We start from the raw sequence: 16,676 nt of genomic DNA, 5'->3' as shown, positions 1-16,676 counted from the left end.
TCAATTTAAATAAGCTTATTTTACAAAACAGATAAACCTCAGGTAGACTTTGAGAGAGTTTCAAATAGAGGCCAATCATATTGAGGAACCAATTCACCTGAAGACGCAGCATTTTCTAGAATAGCAGCATGTGAGGCTTCTGGGTGGGTTCTTTGTCTCTTTGCTGGGGTGGCTGCTGCTACTAGACGTATCTGCCCAGCTCACGCTCCCTTCTCTGCAAGCCTCAGCTGATTTGAATTATCAGAGAAATTGACTCAGCTCTTTGTTTCATGGTGCACATGGAGAGATAGCCAAAGATTGTGCCTGTAGAGTGGAGAAAACAGGACTCCAGCCACTAATTTCTCCCTAGCTTCTTTCAATCAATACCAATCACAATAGCCTATTCCATCATGTACATAGCCTGGTGATACGGTTGACAGGAGCAACCTGCCCACGTCATGGTTCATTTGTGCTGTACATAGAGAAGTAATTGACGAACACCTTTTGGACAAGTCAAGTTAAAAATACAACCTTCTGCCCTATCAGTTAAGAGATCATTTGAACCTAATCTCAAAGGTTGAATGTTGAAAGAAAAAAGAGAGGAGTAACTAATAACACCCCCAAAAATGCATCTTACAAAAAGGCTATAAAATTCACTCCATCTGTAGTTTCTACTTCATTTCTCAAGGTCATTCTCAAGGCAGTCCAATTCATAGATGATAACGACCTTAGCTGGATGTTCTGCTGACCTACTCTATTCAAACTGCATGTGTACCTATATGTGTGTGTTTCTGCATGAGAATGCATGTCCGTATGTTTTCTAGGTCTCTAGCCGTGAGATTTACACAATGACAAAGTCTTGCTGATTTACACAATGACAGTCTTGCTGCAACACTGAAAATTCCCTGACTGACGAGACAAGAAATCACTATAATAAGGAGGGTCAGATCAAAAGGGAGTTTAAAGGAATAGATTTTCTTTAAAATAAACAGTCTTTGCAGGTTCTAATTCCTTTGTATGATTTAAGCAAGGGAATAGAAATAACTGTGCAGATGTGAAATCTGGGAAAGCTGTAAAATTCATTGTTGATGTTGAATGAATTATCACTAATATTCAAATGAGCAATTACTAACAAATTGATTTGTCCCCTTGGGCTACATGTTGTCACATTGCCATAAGAAAGAGAGGATTTCTTTATAGCTTTGTGTCAGAAAAGGTTATGTCATAAACATCTTTGACACCATTTTACCATATAGAGCCAAGGAGGGAAAAAAGAGAGAGTGTGTGTGTGGGTGCCTGCGTGGGTGAAGGGGCCCAGGTGAAAAGCGAGTAACAGAGACATAGGGAGGTGGCATGCATTTTTAATCAGCTGCTACTGTTTCTCTTGAACTGAGGAACTAAATTTTCTAATTACATCAAAAACGTTTCAGGTAAGAGAGATAAATAAAATCCAGTTTTAGATGATCTGGCTAAAACCATATTTCTGGAAAAAAATGGAATGCCTTACATATGGATTAAATAGTATCATTAGATGAAATTTGCCAGGACAAATGCAGTTTGTTTCATTGGTTTGTTCTCTTTCTTGTAAGTGTAATGACCAGAACATACCTCATATTCAATAAGGTGTCAAATCAATTAACACTGGAAATATTGCTTGACTTTTTGCCAATTAAAATAATAAAATAGTTGATAAATGCTGACTCTGTAAGAAAACTGTATGTCTATAAATTGCCCTGTTTTTGCTAACATAGTGAAAATGGAAACAAACCACAAGTATGGAACACTTTAAGTCTTATTTAGTCTCTTATAGACAAAAAGGAGCATAATCCTTTGCTTCTTGCATCTTTTTGCAAAATTCCATGAATCAATTCTGGTATTGATTTTTTTTTTTTTAACAAGTGGCGTCTCCAGGGTGGAGTTCAGTTCAGTGGCACGATCATAGCTCACTGCATCCTTGAACTCCTGGGGCTCAATTGATCCTCCTGCTTCAGCTGCTTAAGTAGCTGGGAAGGCAGGTACGCATCATTATGTCTTGCTAATTTTTAAAAATTCTGTAGAGATAGAGTCTCACTATGTTGCCCAGGCTGGTTTTGAAACTCCTGATCTCAAGCAATCTTCCCACCTCAGCCTCCCAAAGTGCTGGGATTATAGGCATGAGCCACCATGTCCGGCCTTTTGATTATTTTTGTTTCTATATAATTATTTCTGTCAAAGAAAACTATATAATGAACTGTTTTAGAGTTTTCATAATGTAACATTTCCTCTGATATATGCATACATTAAGTGAAAAAAGATCTAATTTGGTAAAACTAAAAATTTCAAATTTTTTAAAAAAGGGACTTTTGGCCAGGCTTGGTGGCTCACACCTATAATCCCGGAACTTTAGGAGGCCAAGGCGGGCAGATCGCTTGAGCTCAGGAGTTTGAGACCAGCCTGGGCAACATGGTGAAACCCCATCTCTACAAAAACTACAAAAATTAGCTGGGCATGGTGACACGCACCTGTAGTCCCAGCTACTCGGGAGGCAGAGGTGGAAGGATCACTTGAGCCCAGGAGGTTGAGGCTGCAGTGAGTCATGATCACACCACTGCATTCCAGCCTGGGTGACAGAGAGAGACCCTTTCTCAAAAAAGCAAATAAAATTAAATTAAAAAGGGTCTTTTGCATGTACAAAAACAAACCCATAATCCCCAGCAGGGTTTCCTAATTCTTCATTAAATACATCACTACCACTGTGGCTGGAGTTTTTAAGCATATGATCGAGTCACTCAGGCCAAAAAGGAATGTAAAACATTTATCATGAGATGATGTATTTTTATCCCTTTCTCCTTAGGGACATTTGTCACTAAACAGATACTTTATTGTTTGTTATCTTTTGTGTATTCTGGGGTGCTATCGAAAAAAATTACATTCCATTCAACAACTAAATGTATCACACAAAAACACTTTAATCTATGGGAAGATAGACTTTCTAAAAAGTATTACAGTGGCGTATGCCTCTTGCTTTAGTGAAACAAAGAAATGTAGAGTTGTTTATTATTTTGCAAAACCCTTTCAAATATAATTTGGTACTGACAATTCCTTTAGGAGGTAGGTGAAGAAGCATTTTATTATTATTATTTTACAGATAAAGAAACTGAGGCTTAGTGCATTGAGGGAACTTGTTGAAGGTTGCACAATTAGGGAATGGAAGTGAGGTAGAAGATGTTCCAAATCAATACAGCAGTCTTTCCACCCCAGGTACATACTGGTAGTTAGTCCTACCTAGCTACTTTATTTTATTCTTTGTGTGACAGCCTAAACAATATTGTTGGGAGGAAAAGTAGGTATACCACAAAAAAAATCAAATAGAGGTTCAAGGGATTCTTTTTATTTGTTTGTTTGTTTATTTATTTGTTTATTTTGAGAGAGTCTTGCTCTGTTGCCCAGGCTAAAGTGCAGTGGAACAACCGTGGCTCACTGCAGCCTCAACTTCCCAGGGTCAAGCAATCCTTCCACCTAAGCCTCCTGAACAGCTGGACCACAGGCATGCATCACCACACCACCTATTTTTTTTTCCTTTTTGTAGAAATGGGGCCTTGCTATGTTGCCAGGCTGGTCTCAAACTCCTGGGCTCAAGTTATCCTCCTGCCTCGGCCTCCCAAAGTGTTAGCATTATAGGCATGAGCCACTGTGCCTGGCCCAAGGGATTCTTTTTAACATTGGGATTTTCCATCAAAAAGAAGTGTCATCCCAGGGCTACAGTGTCATTGAGGCTTAAAGAGGAAATGGTGAGGAGTGAGGTCGTTTGCTCTTACTGGAGCTCAGCATATTGGCTATCATGGGAGAGAGCTTAATGACTGAAGAATCTTAAAGGTATTTAATGATTCCTGCAAATGGTCTGGTGCCAGGGTCACTGATGTCAGCTATACTTACTTTTTTATTTAATTCATTTGAAAACCATTTGTTGAGTGCTAGCATGGCCCAGGCACTCCGCTGTGTGCTGGTGCTACAAAAATAAATAAGTATGTTTTATGGGAACAAGAAGTAAGTTAATTAATTAAATTAAGTTTGATTTATAAACAAGATGTTGCATGAGTCCAGAGGTTTTTTTTATTATTATTATAAGCAGGAGACTGTGCTCCTTTATAGGTATCAACAGTGGACCTGTCAAAGGAAACATTTAGTAAACAGTAGTCACTCTGGGCTTACCTGAGGGCAGCTTTACTTATGAAAATAGAGGTCAGAGTGAGATGAAAGATGCCTTCTTTTCCTGAATAACCAACACAGTGCAGTTAATGCATTTCTCTATTATTGCACCAACCAAAAGATAGTCCAAAATAATTGGCTGTCAGATATAGTCAGAATCCCTGCCCTATACTTCTCTTCCTTCATCTGATTGACCTACTCATTCTTTAAGGCCATGCACTAACATCATCCCTTTAGGTAAATTTCCTGGACCTCTCTTACCCATCCAGCCCCACCCTTCCCCCCTCCAAATTAAGGCAGGATTGATGCATACACACCACACACACACACACACACACACACACACACACACACACACACAGAGTAGTACGCTCTTACCCATGGGGGATACATTCCAAGACCCCCCCATGGATGCGTGAAACTTCAGATAGTACCAAACTCCATATACATTATGTTTTTTCCTGTACATACACACCTATAATAAAGTTTAATTTATAAATCAAGCACAGTAAGAGATTAACAACAATAGTAGAATAATTTTAACAATGTACGATAATAAAAATGATGTGACTGTGGTCTCTCTCTGTGTCTCTAAAAGTATCGTATTGTACTCACTGATTTTCAGACCATGGTTGACCTTAGGTAACTGAAACTGTGGAAGGTAAAACCTCAGATAAGGGAGGACTACTGTATATAGTATTCTTACCACACTGTATATTTCTCTACTAGGCCGTGAGTTCCTTGGTGACAAAAACCAGTGACACTTACATGCACTGGACCTTCCATAGGATCTAGCATAGACCAAGTGACAGTGGCAGCATCTTCAAGAGGTGGCATGGAGTGAGGGAAGAGATAGCATTTAGCTTGTCTTCTCCTCCCTCATAATCTCTATTAACCATCCGCTTGCACCCCAAATGAACATACATCCTACATGAAACCAGGGTATTAGTCCATTCTCACACTGCTAATAAAGACATAGTGAGATGGGTAATTTATACAGGAAAGAGGTTTAATTGACTCACAGTTCAGCATGGCTGGGGAGGCCTCAGGGAACTTACAATCAGAGCAGAAGGGGAAGCAAACACGTTCTTCTTCACATGGCATCAGGAAGGGGAAGTGCTGAGCAAAAGGGAGAAAAGCCCCTTATAAAACCATCAGATCTTATGAGAAATCACTCACTGTGGGAACTACAATTCAAGATGAGATTTGGGTGGGGACACAGCCAAATGATATCAACCGGTATGCATGCTAGGCCAATGTGGGATTAAGCAAAGCCCCAGCACCTCCTTCCTAGCAGAGTGCTTAAATGTCCCCTCCTGTATATTACTCAAATTCAATAAATGTCTGTTAAAACACTTTTGGGGGAGTGGCAATGGGACGAAAAATAAAGAACTTGAATGACCATCATTTTTTAAAATGAGGTCCATTGAGATATAATTTACACGCAGCAAAAGTTTCCCTTTTCCTATATAAAGTTTGATGAGTTCTGACAAATGCATAGTTATGTAACCACCACCATCATCGTGATAGAGAACACTTCCATCGTCTCAAAATAATTCCCTTTGAACTACCATAATTTTAAATGAACTCTTTAGAAGAACCACAAAAACTTATCAATGTTGTAGATTACATAACATATACTTGCATCTTGGACAACTTAACATATCTCTCCAAAATGAATAGTTTGTTTTCCCTAGGTTATCATGCCATCATTTAGTTGTATTGCCTTTTCTTTTTGGAAACCTCAAGGCATTTAGCAAACAGGATTTCATGTTTATTCCCAAAAACTCTGGCCCAACTGTAGAGATTTATAGTCCAATTCAATGAAACCCATGCATTTCTTTCCCAGTTTAACCTGATGTTTCTCTTCTTACCAGAGACTTCCATGTAAATACTTTAACAATGTTAGGTGTGTTATATATAATGAGGTCATAATCAGTTTCAAATTAGCATTGCGCCTTTCACTTATTTATCAATTATATTCCCTTGTGATGACTATGAAAAGGCTCCACATCCTGAGGACACTTGTCAGAGTTAGATTTATTAATGGAATGAAATAGCAAATAATGAATGACTAAATAAATGAATGAGTGAATGAATGAATGAGTGGCTGCCTCCATTTTACGGATGAGGCAGTGTCCGAAAGGCACAGTGAGGTCAGATGATGGCAGAAAGCCACACACCGATGTTGGTGGCTTTCTGCCAGGTCAGATGCCAAGTTTATTTTCTTTGCTTTCTTGCTTTACTATAAACTAATCTTTAAAATCATTCCCATAAAATATCAACATTAAAGAATAAAAATGGAAAAATAAGCCACATACAATTAAATGGCTTTTTTAAAAGGAGCTCAGTGTGCAAAGGATAACATGAGTAAGGATTTTTTGGGAAATTTTTCACCTAATAGGAAGAATGCTTTACTCTTTTATTTATCAAACCTTCCTCATCATTAAATGGATTCAGTAATACTTTTTGGTAATAACTCGTGTGTGTGTGTATGTGTGTAATAAAATACTTTGTATATGTTCATTGTGTTCTTTTTTTAATAAGATGTTTTAGTGAAAAAGACACAATTACCGTCACCATTGCCCACTATATAATGACAAGTAGGGGAGGGGAGGCTAGAAGAGCTTCTACATAGTGAGAGATCTTCCATTGTTACACCTACGCTTGCACTTTATTTCATTTTCTTCCACGTTTGGACAGGTCGAGATTAAATGTGATTACATTTCCGTTGAGAGGCTTTTATTCAGAAACAGGATTCAAAAGAATGTCAATAAGCATAAAATAAAAACGGTGTGCAATTTATATGAAACTCTGATTTAAATGGCCCTAACCAAAAAAAAAAAAAAAAAAAAAAAAGAAAAAGAAAGAAAGAAAAGAAGCTATTTAAAGTAGCCCTCCCAAGGGGAGTCAACTGCTCTTTAGTGCGCCCTGAGCCGGCTGTGCCTTCTCTCCATCCGCTGCTCAGATATTCATGAATCGTTGCTTCTTCCAGCCTCGCCTTCTCTCTCCCTCTGCCTTTCTGGCGCGGTTCTCCCTCCCTCCCTCTGGCTTCTGCTCTTTCTTACTCCTTCTCTCAGCTGCTTAACTACAGCTCCCACTGGAACTTGCACAATCAAAAACAACTCTCCTCTCTCAAGCCGCCTCCAGGAGCGCATCACCTGGAGAAGAGCGACTCGCTCCCCGCGCCGGCCGCCGAAGAGCAGCCAGGTAGCTGGGGGCGGGGAGGCGTACCCTTCTCCCGCTCGGTAAGAGCCACAGCATCTCCCCGGAGATTGGCCGTATCCCACCGTCCGGCCCCCAGGGTCCTGCAGCGGTGATGCATGTTTCGGAGCAATGATGGAAGGAGAAAAGCCGCTGTCGGTGTTAACTGAAAGTGGGGAGAGGTTGCTGCAGTAGCTGGTGCTGCAGAATGCGCGAGTGAAGAACTGAGCCCCGCTAGATTCTCCATCCCGCTCAGTCTTCATTAACTGTCTGCAGGAGGTAAACCGGGGAAACAGATATGCACTAACCAGGCGGGTGCCAACCTGGATCTATAACTGTGAATTCCCCACGGTGGAAAATGGTAAACAAAGACATGAATGGATTCCCAGTCAAGAAATGCTCAGCCTTCCAATTTTTTAAGAAGCGGGTAAGGACAGGTTTTGCTTATTTCTTTTGTTTTCTGTGCTTCTCTTAATGCTTTTGAATGTTTGCCTGAAGTAAGCCTGAGGTTTTGTTGATAAACCCTTAATGTAAGCCGTGCTTCTGATAGCAGTGGTAAAGCTGAGAACTATACCTGACTTGATTAGAATTTGTTGGAGGAGGGGCAGGGGGCTATGAAGAGTTGCACTGGGAGGAGGGGGTTGGGCTGAGATGCCTTAAACGGGTTTGAGCTGGGAATGGGGATTTTTCTCTCTCAAGCCACAACAAAGATTACAAGGCAGTCGCAAAGAGAACTGGCTTGAGTACAATTATGGCTAGTAATTTAGTCAGGGGCTAATTTAGCAGCTTCCTCTCTCTTATCTTTGAAGGGTTCAACTTTTCTACACCTTTCATCCACTCAGTCTCGAGTGATGCATTATCATCTTCATTCGTCAGAAGCAGCAGCTTCTGGTTTCCCAAATCCATTCAGCCAATAATTTGCTGTGTCTCTATCTGTGGTATAAATAGCAAAGGACTAGAATGACCTTTTACAGAAATGATGGAATCCAGCATTTAAAATTGTCTATTTTAAGTTGCCTCAATTTTTGCTTTTGCTTAGAATAACTGCCTTTTTTTTTTTTTTTCGGGAGAGAGCAGTGGGAGGTCTGTATTTGAGTGATAATTCAGGGTTATGTTGCTGTATGCATTTATTTCTTAAACTCCTTATTCTTCAACTCAAAGTATGAATAATGTTGCATTGGTTGTAGGTGAGAAAAAAGGATTTTTTTGCGTGTATATTTCACAATAAACTCAGTTCACTGGGATGGCCACACTGGTGGTCTGTGTAAATCTGCAAACTTACACACAAGTGGGAGGTAAGAAATGAATGATTGTTAAAGGAATGACACTGACACTCTTAAGGACAGTGTTTCCTAAGCAACGTAAGAGAAGGAACATCCTCCAGTCCCCAGTTGCCCCATCCTATTTAATACCCTAGGGCAATTCCACCAAAATGGTTCTCTCCATTCATTCCTCCTTCCCTTCATTCAGGTCCTTTCTGTGCCACTCCTGAAACACAGCCCTTCAGTTAACTCATCCGCAGAACACAGTGAATTTCAGGGTGGGCTGGACTATCTCCCTGCACCAAATGGGCAAGCTGGGAAGGCAAGGCTAGAAATGCAGGCAACATGTCAGGCCCAGCTAGAGGGCCAGCGAAGGCTCCCAAGCACCCTTGACTGAGTTCTCATCAGTAAAGCAAAATCTTTCTCCAAGTCTGTGGGCCAAAGCATATGCATTCAAACCAAAATGAAACCAACCTGTCCTGGCCCCTGCTCTTGGAGTGGGAGTACCATGTGAAATCTCACTAGTGAGCTGCAAGCTAAGTGAAAGCAAGTCAGTGCAACTTCACAGAGCTCCACAAGGCTTCTTAGTTTTTCTCTGTAGCTAAAATATTTCTTTCCAAGGGAAGAGCCCTTTATGAAAATTAATTTTCTTTCTTTCTTTTTATTTTTTTTAGAGACGGGGTCTTGCTATATTGCCCAGGGTGGTCTTGACCTTTTGGGCTCAAGTGGTCCTCCTGCCTCAGCCTCCCAAATTGCTGGGATTACAGATGTCCACCACCAGGCCCAGCCCTAATTTTCAATAATAAACAAATGTTTTGCTAATTTTAAAAATGCCATAGCCCATTATCCAGTATTTAAACTCTATTGCCTTTTAATTACTGTATTTATTTCATGGTATTGGGGATATTCTAAAACTCCTCAGTCAGATGTTCTTAAGCAATGTAGATTTAAGTTACATAAATTTTAAATTGTCTTTTATTTTCTTTGTTATCAAAATGTACTAATAGAAATACTAATTTGCCATTTGGTTTTGTTTTGCTTAAAAGCAAATTTACCAATAGACTTCAGTTGGTGACTCTGCAGACCTTGAATTTTGCAGAGAACCACCCAGGGTACTGATGTCTTATCTGAGTACATGCAGAAAGAAGTTTCTACCAAGATAACTGGCAGGCAGCTTCATCTACCTTCTAACCTGGGTCTATCAGTTGCTGGAGACAGGATCAGACATCTCTCCTGCCCCTGCGCTCTCCTTACTCCTCAAGGACAGTTAACTAAGTAAAAGGTGACCTTGTATCAAGTCATTGAATGCCCCAGGGATAAATTCTTTGATTCTTGTCTACTTTGGTTTATTCCACAAATTCTGTATTCTAAATGTTTATTTCTGCTTGTACATGACTTTGCTCTTTTTGTTTGTTTGTTTTTAATTAAACAATATATAAATACATCTATAAAACATTAAAACAATAATAAGGTATATCCCACCTCCTCTCCAATCTTTCTCCCTTTCCCAGATGTAGTAACTGTTACCATACTGATGTTTATACTTTCCAAACTTTTACTTCACATACACATTCATATACTATAATGCCTTTGTTTGCAGTTAAGAATAATTCATTTTCTTATATTCTATTGTTGAAGTTCCACACATTTCTGCATATTTTATTTTTAACCTAGCTAGACAGTCTTACAAAGTGAACCTTTGTCCATAGCCCACATTAAACTATGAATAGATTTTGGAAAAAAAAAAAACCCCATAGGGTCTATTAGGGCTAATTAAAAAGAATGATTTTTGATTGCAGGAGGCTTAAACAGTGCTTCCTATGCTTCTGAGACATTCCAGAGGGAGCATAAGAAACTAAAGGAGAATATAGGCTATCTGCCCTTGTAGCTGTCTGTCAGTCACTATTTATTAGAGCTGACTATGTTCTAGGTAGGAATGCTTTACATGTATTAGCTCATTTAATATTCACAGTAACCCTATAAGGTAAGAAACATTATTAAATGTGCAAAGTGTGACTTAGAGAGATTAAACCATTCGCCCAAGGTCACATAACTAAAAAGTAGCAGAGCTAAAATTTAAACCTTGTTCAACTCAAAGCTTGTATACATAATCCAGACTTTTTGATTTCAGACAACTCTCCCCTTCTTTTCTTTTAGTTTCCACAACAGACTCTTCCATCCCCCTACCCGCCTCCCCCGATCAAGTGAAATCTTTATGCCACTACCAAAAACCTATAAAGGCAGCCAAGCCTCTTCCAGCTCCTTTCTAGTCCTTAATACTGACAGTAATGAGAGGCAGCCCTGGGGAACCCAGATTCTAGGAACATAATCTGAAGAAAGACAGTCCGGGTGCTAGTTCTACAAAATCCTTTGGATTTATGCTTTTCATCCTCATATTTTAAAAGCTCAACTAAAGCAGCTTAATTTCATTTAGCAGAGAATTGCTGAACTAAACTGGATAAGAGTTCTACTTTCATTCTTTAAGTGTTCATGATAAATTAGCATTAGATGTATATGGATTATATTTTACTCTTAAGAGTCTCCAAAAATTCATTTAAGATGAATGGAAAAATGTCCTTATCAGTTTTATTCTCCCAATCCAAGAGTTTTAAAAGTTATCAGTCCAGCTAAAGGTAATCCATTTTCATGGATTTAAAGATTTGTTCTGTTTGTGGCTCAGATTCTTACATAATGATTTAGAAAACACAAACAAATGACATTGTCTCCAACTCGATAATCCTTTCTGGAAATACACAAAGTATGTGAAAAAAACCTTCCATAGCCATGATTACATTACCTTTTGTAAAATTTGAAAGACTATCTAACGCTGCAGAATTTTGGATGTGGAATGAACCTCAGAAATTCTCCCTCTGACTTCCCTCTTCCGAAGATGAGGAAACTGAGTACCTGTGGTAAATCACCTGTCAAATTAGAATGAGGTTAAGCCAGGACTCATGTTTTGGGTTTTCACTTCCAGATCTCGTGTGCTTTCCTCTTTGCTAAGTTCTCAACATCAAACTAGTCAAGTCTTTCATGCCTCATTCATTCATTTTTCAACAAATAGAGTAGGAACAAAATAACCATGTTTTATCTTCATGAAACTAACAGCATAGTGACTACCAACTTTGACAAGACCGTTCCATTTTGACTCTGTATTTTTGTTGTTGTTATTTTTGTTTGTTTGGTTGGTTGGTTGGTTGTTTGCAGAGACAAGGTCTCACTATGTTGCCCTGGCTGGTCTCGAGTTTCTGGGCTCAAGGGAGCGTCCCAAAGTGTTGACATTTCAGGTGTGAGCCACCCACTGTGCCCAGCCTTGACTCTATATTTTATGATTATATGCATTTGAACAATTCCTTGCATTATTCTTTAATAACAGTAGCTTTTCTAATAACTATGACTTAAATGGCATTAATATTGCTGGGCATGGTTCTAAGAGCTTTAAGTACATTACACATTTAAATCATCATACACAGGCTGGGCGCGTTGGCTCACGCCTGTAATGCCAGAACTTTGGGAGGGTTAGGCAGGCAGATCACTTAAAGTCAGGAGTTCGAGACCAACCTGGCCAACGTGGTGAAACCCTGTCTCTACTAAAAATACAAAAATGAGCCAGGTGTGATGGCAGGCGCCTATAATCCCAGCTACTCAGGAGGCTGAGGCAGGAGAATCGCTTGAACCAGGGAGGCGGAGGTTGCAGTGAGCCGAGATCTCGCCACTGCACTCCAGCTGGGATGACAGAGTGAGACTCCATCTCAAGGAAAAAAAAAAATAAAAATTATCATATATAAAAATACCTGAGATAGGTACTTTTATTATTGTGATTTCATAGATGAAGAAACTGAGGTATACAGAAGTTGAAGAACTTGCCCCAAGTCACATAGCTAGTTAGTGACAGGATCAGGGTTTGGATCCCAGCACCAGGCTCCAGGGTCTGTGTCCTTAATCTCTATATATCCCGAATGCCTGTCAACATTAAATAATCCAGGGTGAAGTTCAGAGAAGTGAAATGATATGACTTCTCTGGCCTCCTCCTTTCTCTAATAACTGCGGGAACAAAGGAAAGGTTTTTAGTCTGGTTACAATGTTTACTCTAGCAGAGCTGAGAAGTTAAATTAAGCTCCTCTGAAGTGCTTATTCTTCACAACTGTTTCATAAACAGCATCCCTTTACATTTGTTTTCCTTTTACTGTTCTATTTTGCCTGCTTAAAGTATCCAAATTGGAATAACAAAGGCCCTTTTCTTATGGGAAACTTTCGATGTCTTCTCAGAGGGATAACATTATTGAGCAGCACCCTTCAAAGCACTTTACTCAGGTGACTCTCACAATCCTTCATTACGCCCATTTTATAGCCAAGGAAACTGAGGGTCAGAGGTTAACTAATTTGTTAAAAATCGTAGACCTAGGAAGAGGTATAGCCAGAATTCAAATTCAGGTAGTTCGTTTACCAGCAGCAGTCTTTCCATTTGCGTCACTGGAGTGCACTGCGATGATGCCAATACTGTTGCAGGATTGGCTCTACCGAATTGGAAACTACTTGTGAAGACAACCCAAAGAGGTGTTTTGTTGTTGTTGTTGTTGTTGTTGATGTTGTTATAGCCTTAGCTATGAAGAGGTAGATTCTCCAAGTGACTACTGAGAGCGGTAGGAATGCTTTCTAACAAATCTGAAGTCTGCTTTAGATTTTTTCAAGATATATTTGATCATACTTCCCGGAACATGGCAGAGACTCCAGTGGCTCCTACTGTGCTTTCTTCGGAATGGCTAAAATCTAAGCTGTTTGAGTTCCTCTTGAGCCTGCGCCCACAACACAGCACACGGTCCCAGTGACACTGCACTGTTACATTAGTACTGCTTATTCCTCTGTAGCTCCCACAGGGCAGGAAGGTTTTTTGTTTTGTTGTTTTTTCATACAGTCTCACTCTGTCACCCAGGATGGAGTGCAGTGGCACCATCTCATCTCACTGCAACCTCTGGCTTCTAGGTTCAAGAAATTCTCCTGCCTCAGCCTCCTGAGTAGCAGGGATTACAGGTGTGCACCACCATGCACAGCTAATTTTTTTGTATTTTTTTTTAGTAGAGACGGGGTTTCACCATGTTGGCCAGGCTGGTTTCCAACTCCTGACCTCAGGTGATCCACAAGCCTTGGCCTCCCAAAGTGCTGGGATTACAAGCATGAGACACCACAACTGGCTGGAAGGTCTTTAAGGACAGAAAACCGGTTACCTTGTTCACTGTATCCCCTACTTGTCAAAACATATTTGTTGAATAAAAGAAAGCATAAAATAAAAGAACAAATCCTTCTATTACTTGCCCCTAAGTCATTGCCCTCTTCTCCTTCCTCCTCCTTCTTCCTTTAAACAGGCTTTGGTGGCTCAGAAATCTAATGCATTTTATTTCTCTCTATGTTTAGATATGGATTAGATATAAATTAAGACTGAAATGTAACCTAAATCTGGCCCAAAGACAAGCTGTCACTTCCCCTTCAGAGCTGGTGGGTACTCAGCGAAGCTTGACCTCAGCTTATTTGCTGATCCAGTGCCCATAACACACCTTCTCTTCTATGATACTTTTCTTGTCAGGCCAAACAAGACAGACATAGCAGTGATTCACTAATCTCCTCTTATTTTGCATTAATATGAATTACTAACTTCAATAATATATAGTAGGCTGGGCACAGTGGCTCACACCTTTAATCCCAGCACTTTGGGAGGCCAAGGCAGGCAGATCACCTGAGGTCAGGAGTTTGAGGCCAGCCTGGCCAACATGGTGAAATCCCGTCTCTACTAAAAATACAAAAATTAGCTGGGAGTGGTGGTGGGCACCTGTAATCCCAGCTTCTCAGGAGGCCTAGGCAGGAGAGTCACTTGAACCTGGGAGGCGGAGGTGGCAGTGAGCCAAGATCACGCCATTGCACTCCAGGCTGGATAACACAGTGAGACAGCATCTCAAAAAACAAACAAACAAACAAAAACTATATAGTATCTGCATTATGTATCCTCCCAACTAGAATCCTAAAAATGTCTTTCCATTATTACTTATCCTCACTTTTCAGCATGGTCTTAGGAGCCACAGAGTGTGAGTAAGACGGATGCCTTTGGCACTTTGACCACTAAGTCTTAGAGAGTTTGGATGAGGGAGTTCAGCCGTCTAGGTTTGGCAGTGCTGGGGAATTAGTCTCAGTACCGCAGAATGTGGATGATGAGCCATTTTCGTTAGATAGATATTTTGCCTCCCCAGCAGCTCTCAAGAAAATCCTGAGATAGGCTCTTAGCTACAGTGCTTGGGAGGGATTTTGAATGGAAAGTGTAGCTGAGTTCCTTGAAATTCTGCACCATTTTTTAAAGGGCTGGTGCTGAAATGCGGGTGCCATATGTAACACTGGAGTAAGAGATATTCTGAGCTCACCCATATTTTATGATCTGTAAGTGCTTAACAAGGTAAAGCAAAACCAAAATGAGGGGGCAGGAGTGAGGAACGTGGGGGGTGGAGCCATCAAAATGCATGTTGGAGATTTCCGAATATGAAAGCATAAAGGCAGGAACAGTAATGGGAATTGGATCAATAGAAAAGTTTAATTAGTAATTTAGGTCAAGCTAAAGATAGTTCGCTAGAGCAAATATTGTAGAAGCATATTTTTAAAGTGTGATTTTTTTTTTTACATACTAGTTAATTTTTTTTAGAAATAAGCCCAAAAATAAAGGTAAATATCAACATTCCTAACATTGGCAGAAAAGACTCCTGACTTATGAGTGGGATGCTGTTTCCTGCCTGCTAAGGAAAGCTAGGATTCCTAGCTTGTCAGCTTGTTTGAGCATGAAATCATTTGCTCCTCACCAACCTGGGGATGAAGATTTTTATCCATTCTATGGGGCTCAAGAAAGTTCAGCTCGCAGGGTAAAAACAGTCTTCGAAGAGCTTTAACTGAAGGGATACGCAGTGTCTCTATAGAGATCCACATCCTCTGTAATGGGAAAGCAGGTGGTTCTGGACCTCACTCTCAGTGAATCCTTCTGGCCCAGAAATGAGGACAGCAGCAGTGACCTACCCTGGTCCTTGGTCTAAGAGCAGGCTTACCCAGCAAGTGGCCAGGTTTCTCTGGCAAACTGCACAGTGATGCTGGCAAATTTATAAAAGACCATGTGGGAAAGTGGAGGAGAAGGAGGTGGAGGAGGTGAAGGAGGTGGAGGAGGAGGAGGACAGGAAAAGCAGACAGTAAGGCAAGTTCGGTGCTGCGTTGGCATCCTCCTGCAGCTGCCATGGCATGTGGAGAAAGGATTATTATTATAGTTTATTTACTCTCACATCTATTTCTCTGCAGCATTCTGAAATGACATTGTAAGTATTTACAACAAAGGGAAATGAAAATCAAAGGTGTAACTAGAGCAGTAGAAGAATCTTCTATTTGGTAGTTCGAGGTGCCAAAATATTACTCTAATTGCTTTCTAGAGCCTGCTGTGACATTTTTCTGAGAAGAATTCACTTAGCTACTTCTGTAACATTAGGGTAACCTTGGCCTCTTTTTCCCTCCTAGGTCAGGGCATTCACCCAAAACGCCATTTGCTTCGGGAAATGACTGGTCATGTGGTTCTTCCACTTTCTCTCTCCTGTCTCTCTCTCTCTCTCTCTCTCTCTCTCTCTCTCTCTCTCTCTCTCTGTTGTCTCCGGAGGATAAGCTCACGGCAAGGCAAAAGAGAAAAGCATGAAGTGAAATATTCCTAGGCTTGCCGGGCACGGCAGCAAACGCCTGTAATCCTAGCACTTTGGAAGCCTAAGGCGGGTGGATCACCTGAGGTCAGGAGTTTGAGACCAGCCTGGCCAACATGGTGAAATCTTGTCTCTACTAAAAATACAAAAATTAGCAGGGTGTGGTGGCGTGCACCTGTAATCCCAGCTACTCAGGAGGCTGAGGCAGGAGGATCACTTGAACCCGGGGGTGGAGGTTGCAGTGAGCTGAGAGGGCACCACTTCACGCCAGGCTGGGTGACAGAGAGAGACTCTGTCTCAAAAAAAAGAGAAGAAACATTCCTAGGATTGTGCCCAT

At 40.6% G+C, this 16,676-nt stretch overlaps 1 protein-coding gene across 1 annotated transcript in view; it reads left to right on the top strand.

Annotated features, from left to right (window-relative positions):
• The first annotated feature begins 6,937 nt into the window (after positions 1–6,937).
• Positions 6,938–16,676, top strand: part of SGK1 (serum/glucocorticoid regulated kinase 1) — a 150,116-nt gene continuing 140,377 nt past the window's right edge. The window contains exon 1 of the mRNA XM_004044712.3: positions 6,938–7,798. Within this exon, the coding sequence (XP_004044760.1) occupies positions 7,730–7,798 (69 nt within the window). The 5' untranslated portion in view covers positions 6,938–7,729. The remainder of the gene's footprint in view (positions 7,799–16,676) is intronic.

Source organism: Gorilla gorilla, chromosome 5 (assembly GCF_029281585.2).
Source record: "Gorilla gorilla gorilla isolate KB3781 chromosome 5, NHGRI_mGorGor1-v2.1_pri, whole genome shotgun sequence".
NCBI lineage: Eukaryota > Metazoa > Chordata > Mammalia > Primates > Hominidae > Gorilla > Gorilla gorilla.
Note: the sequence above shows the minus strand (reverse complement) of the source record. Positions and strands in the feature narration are given on the sequence as shown.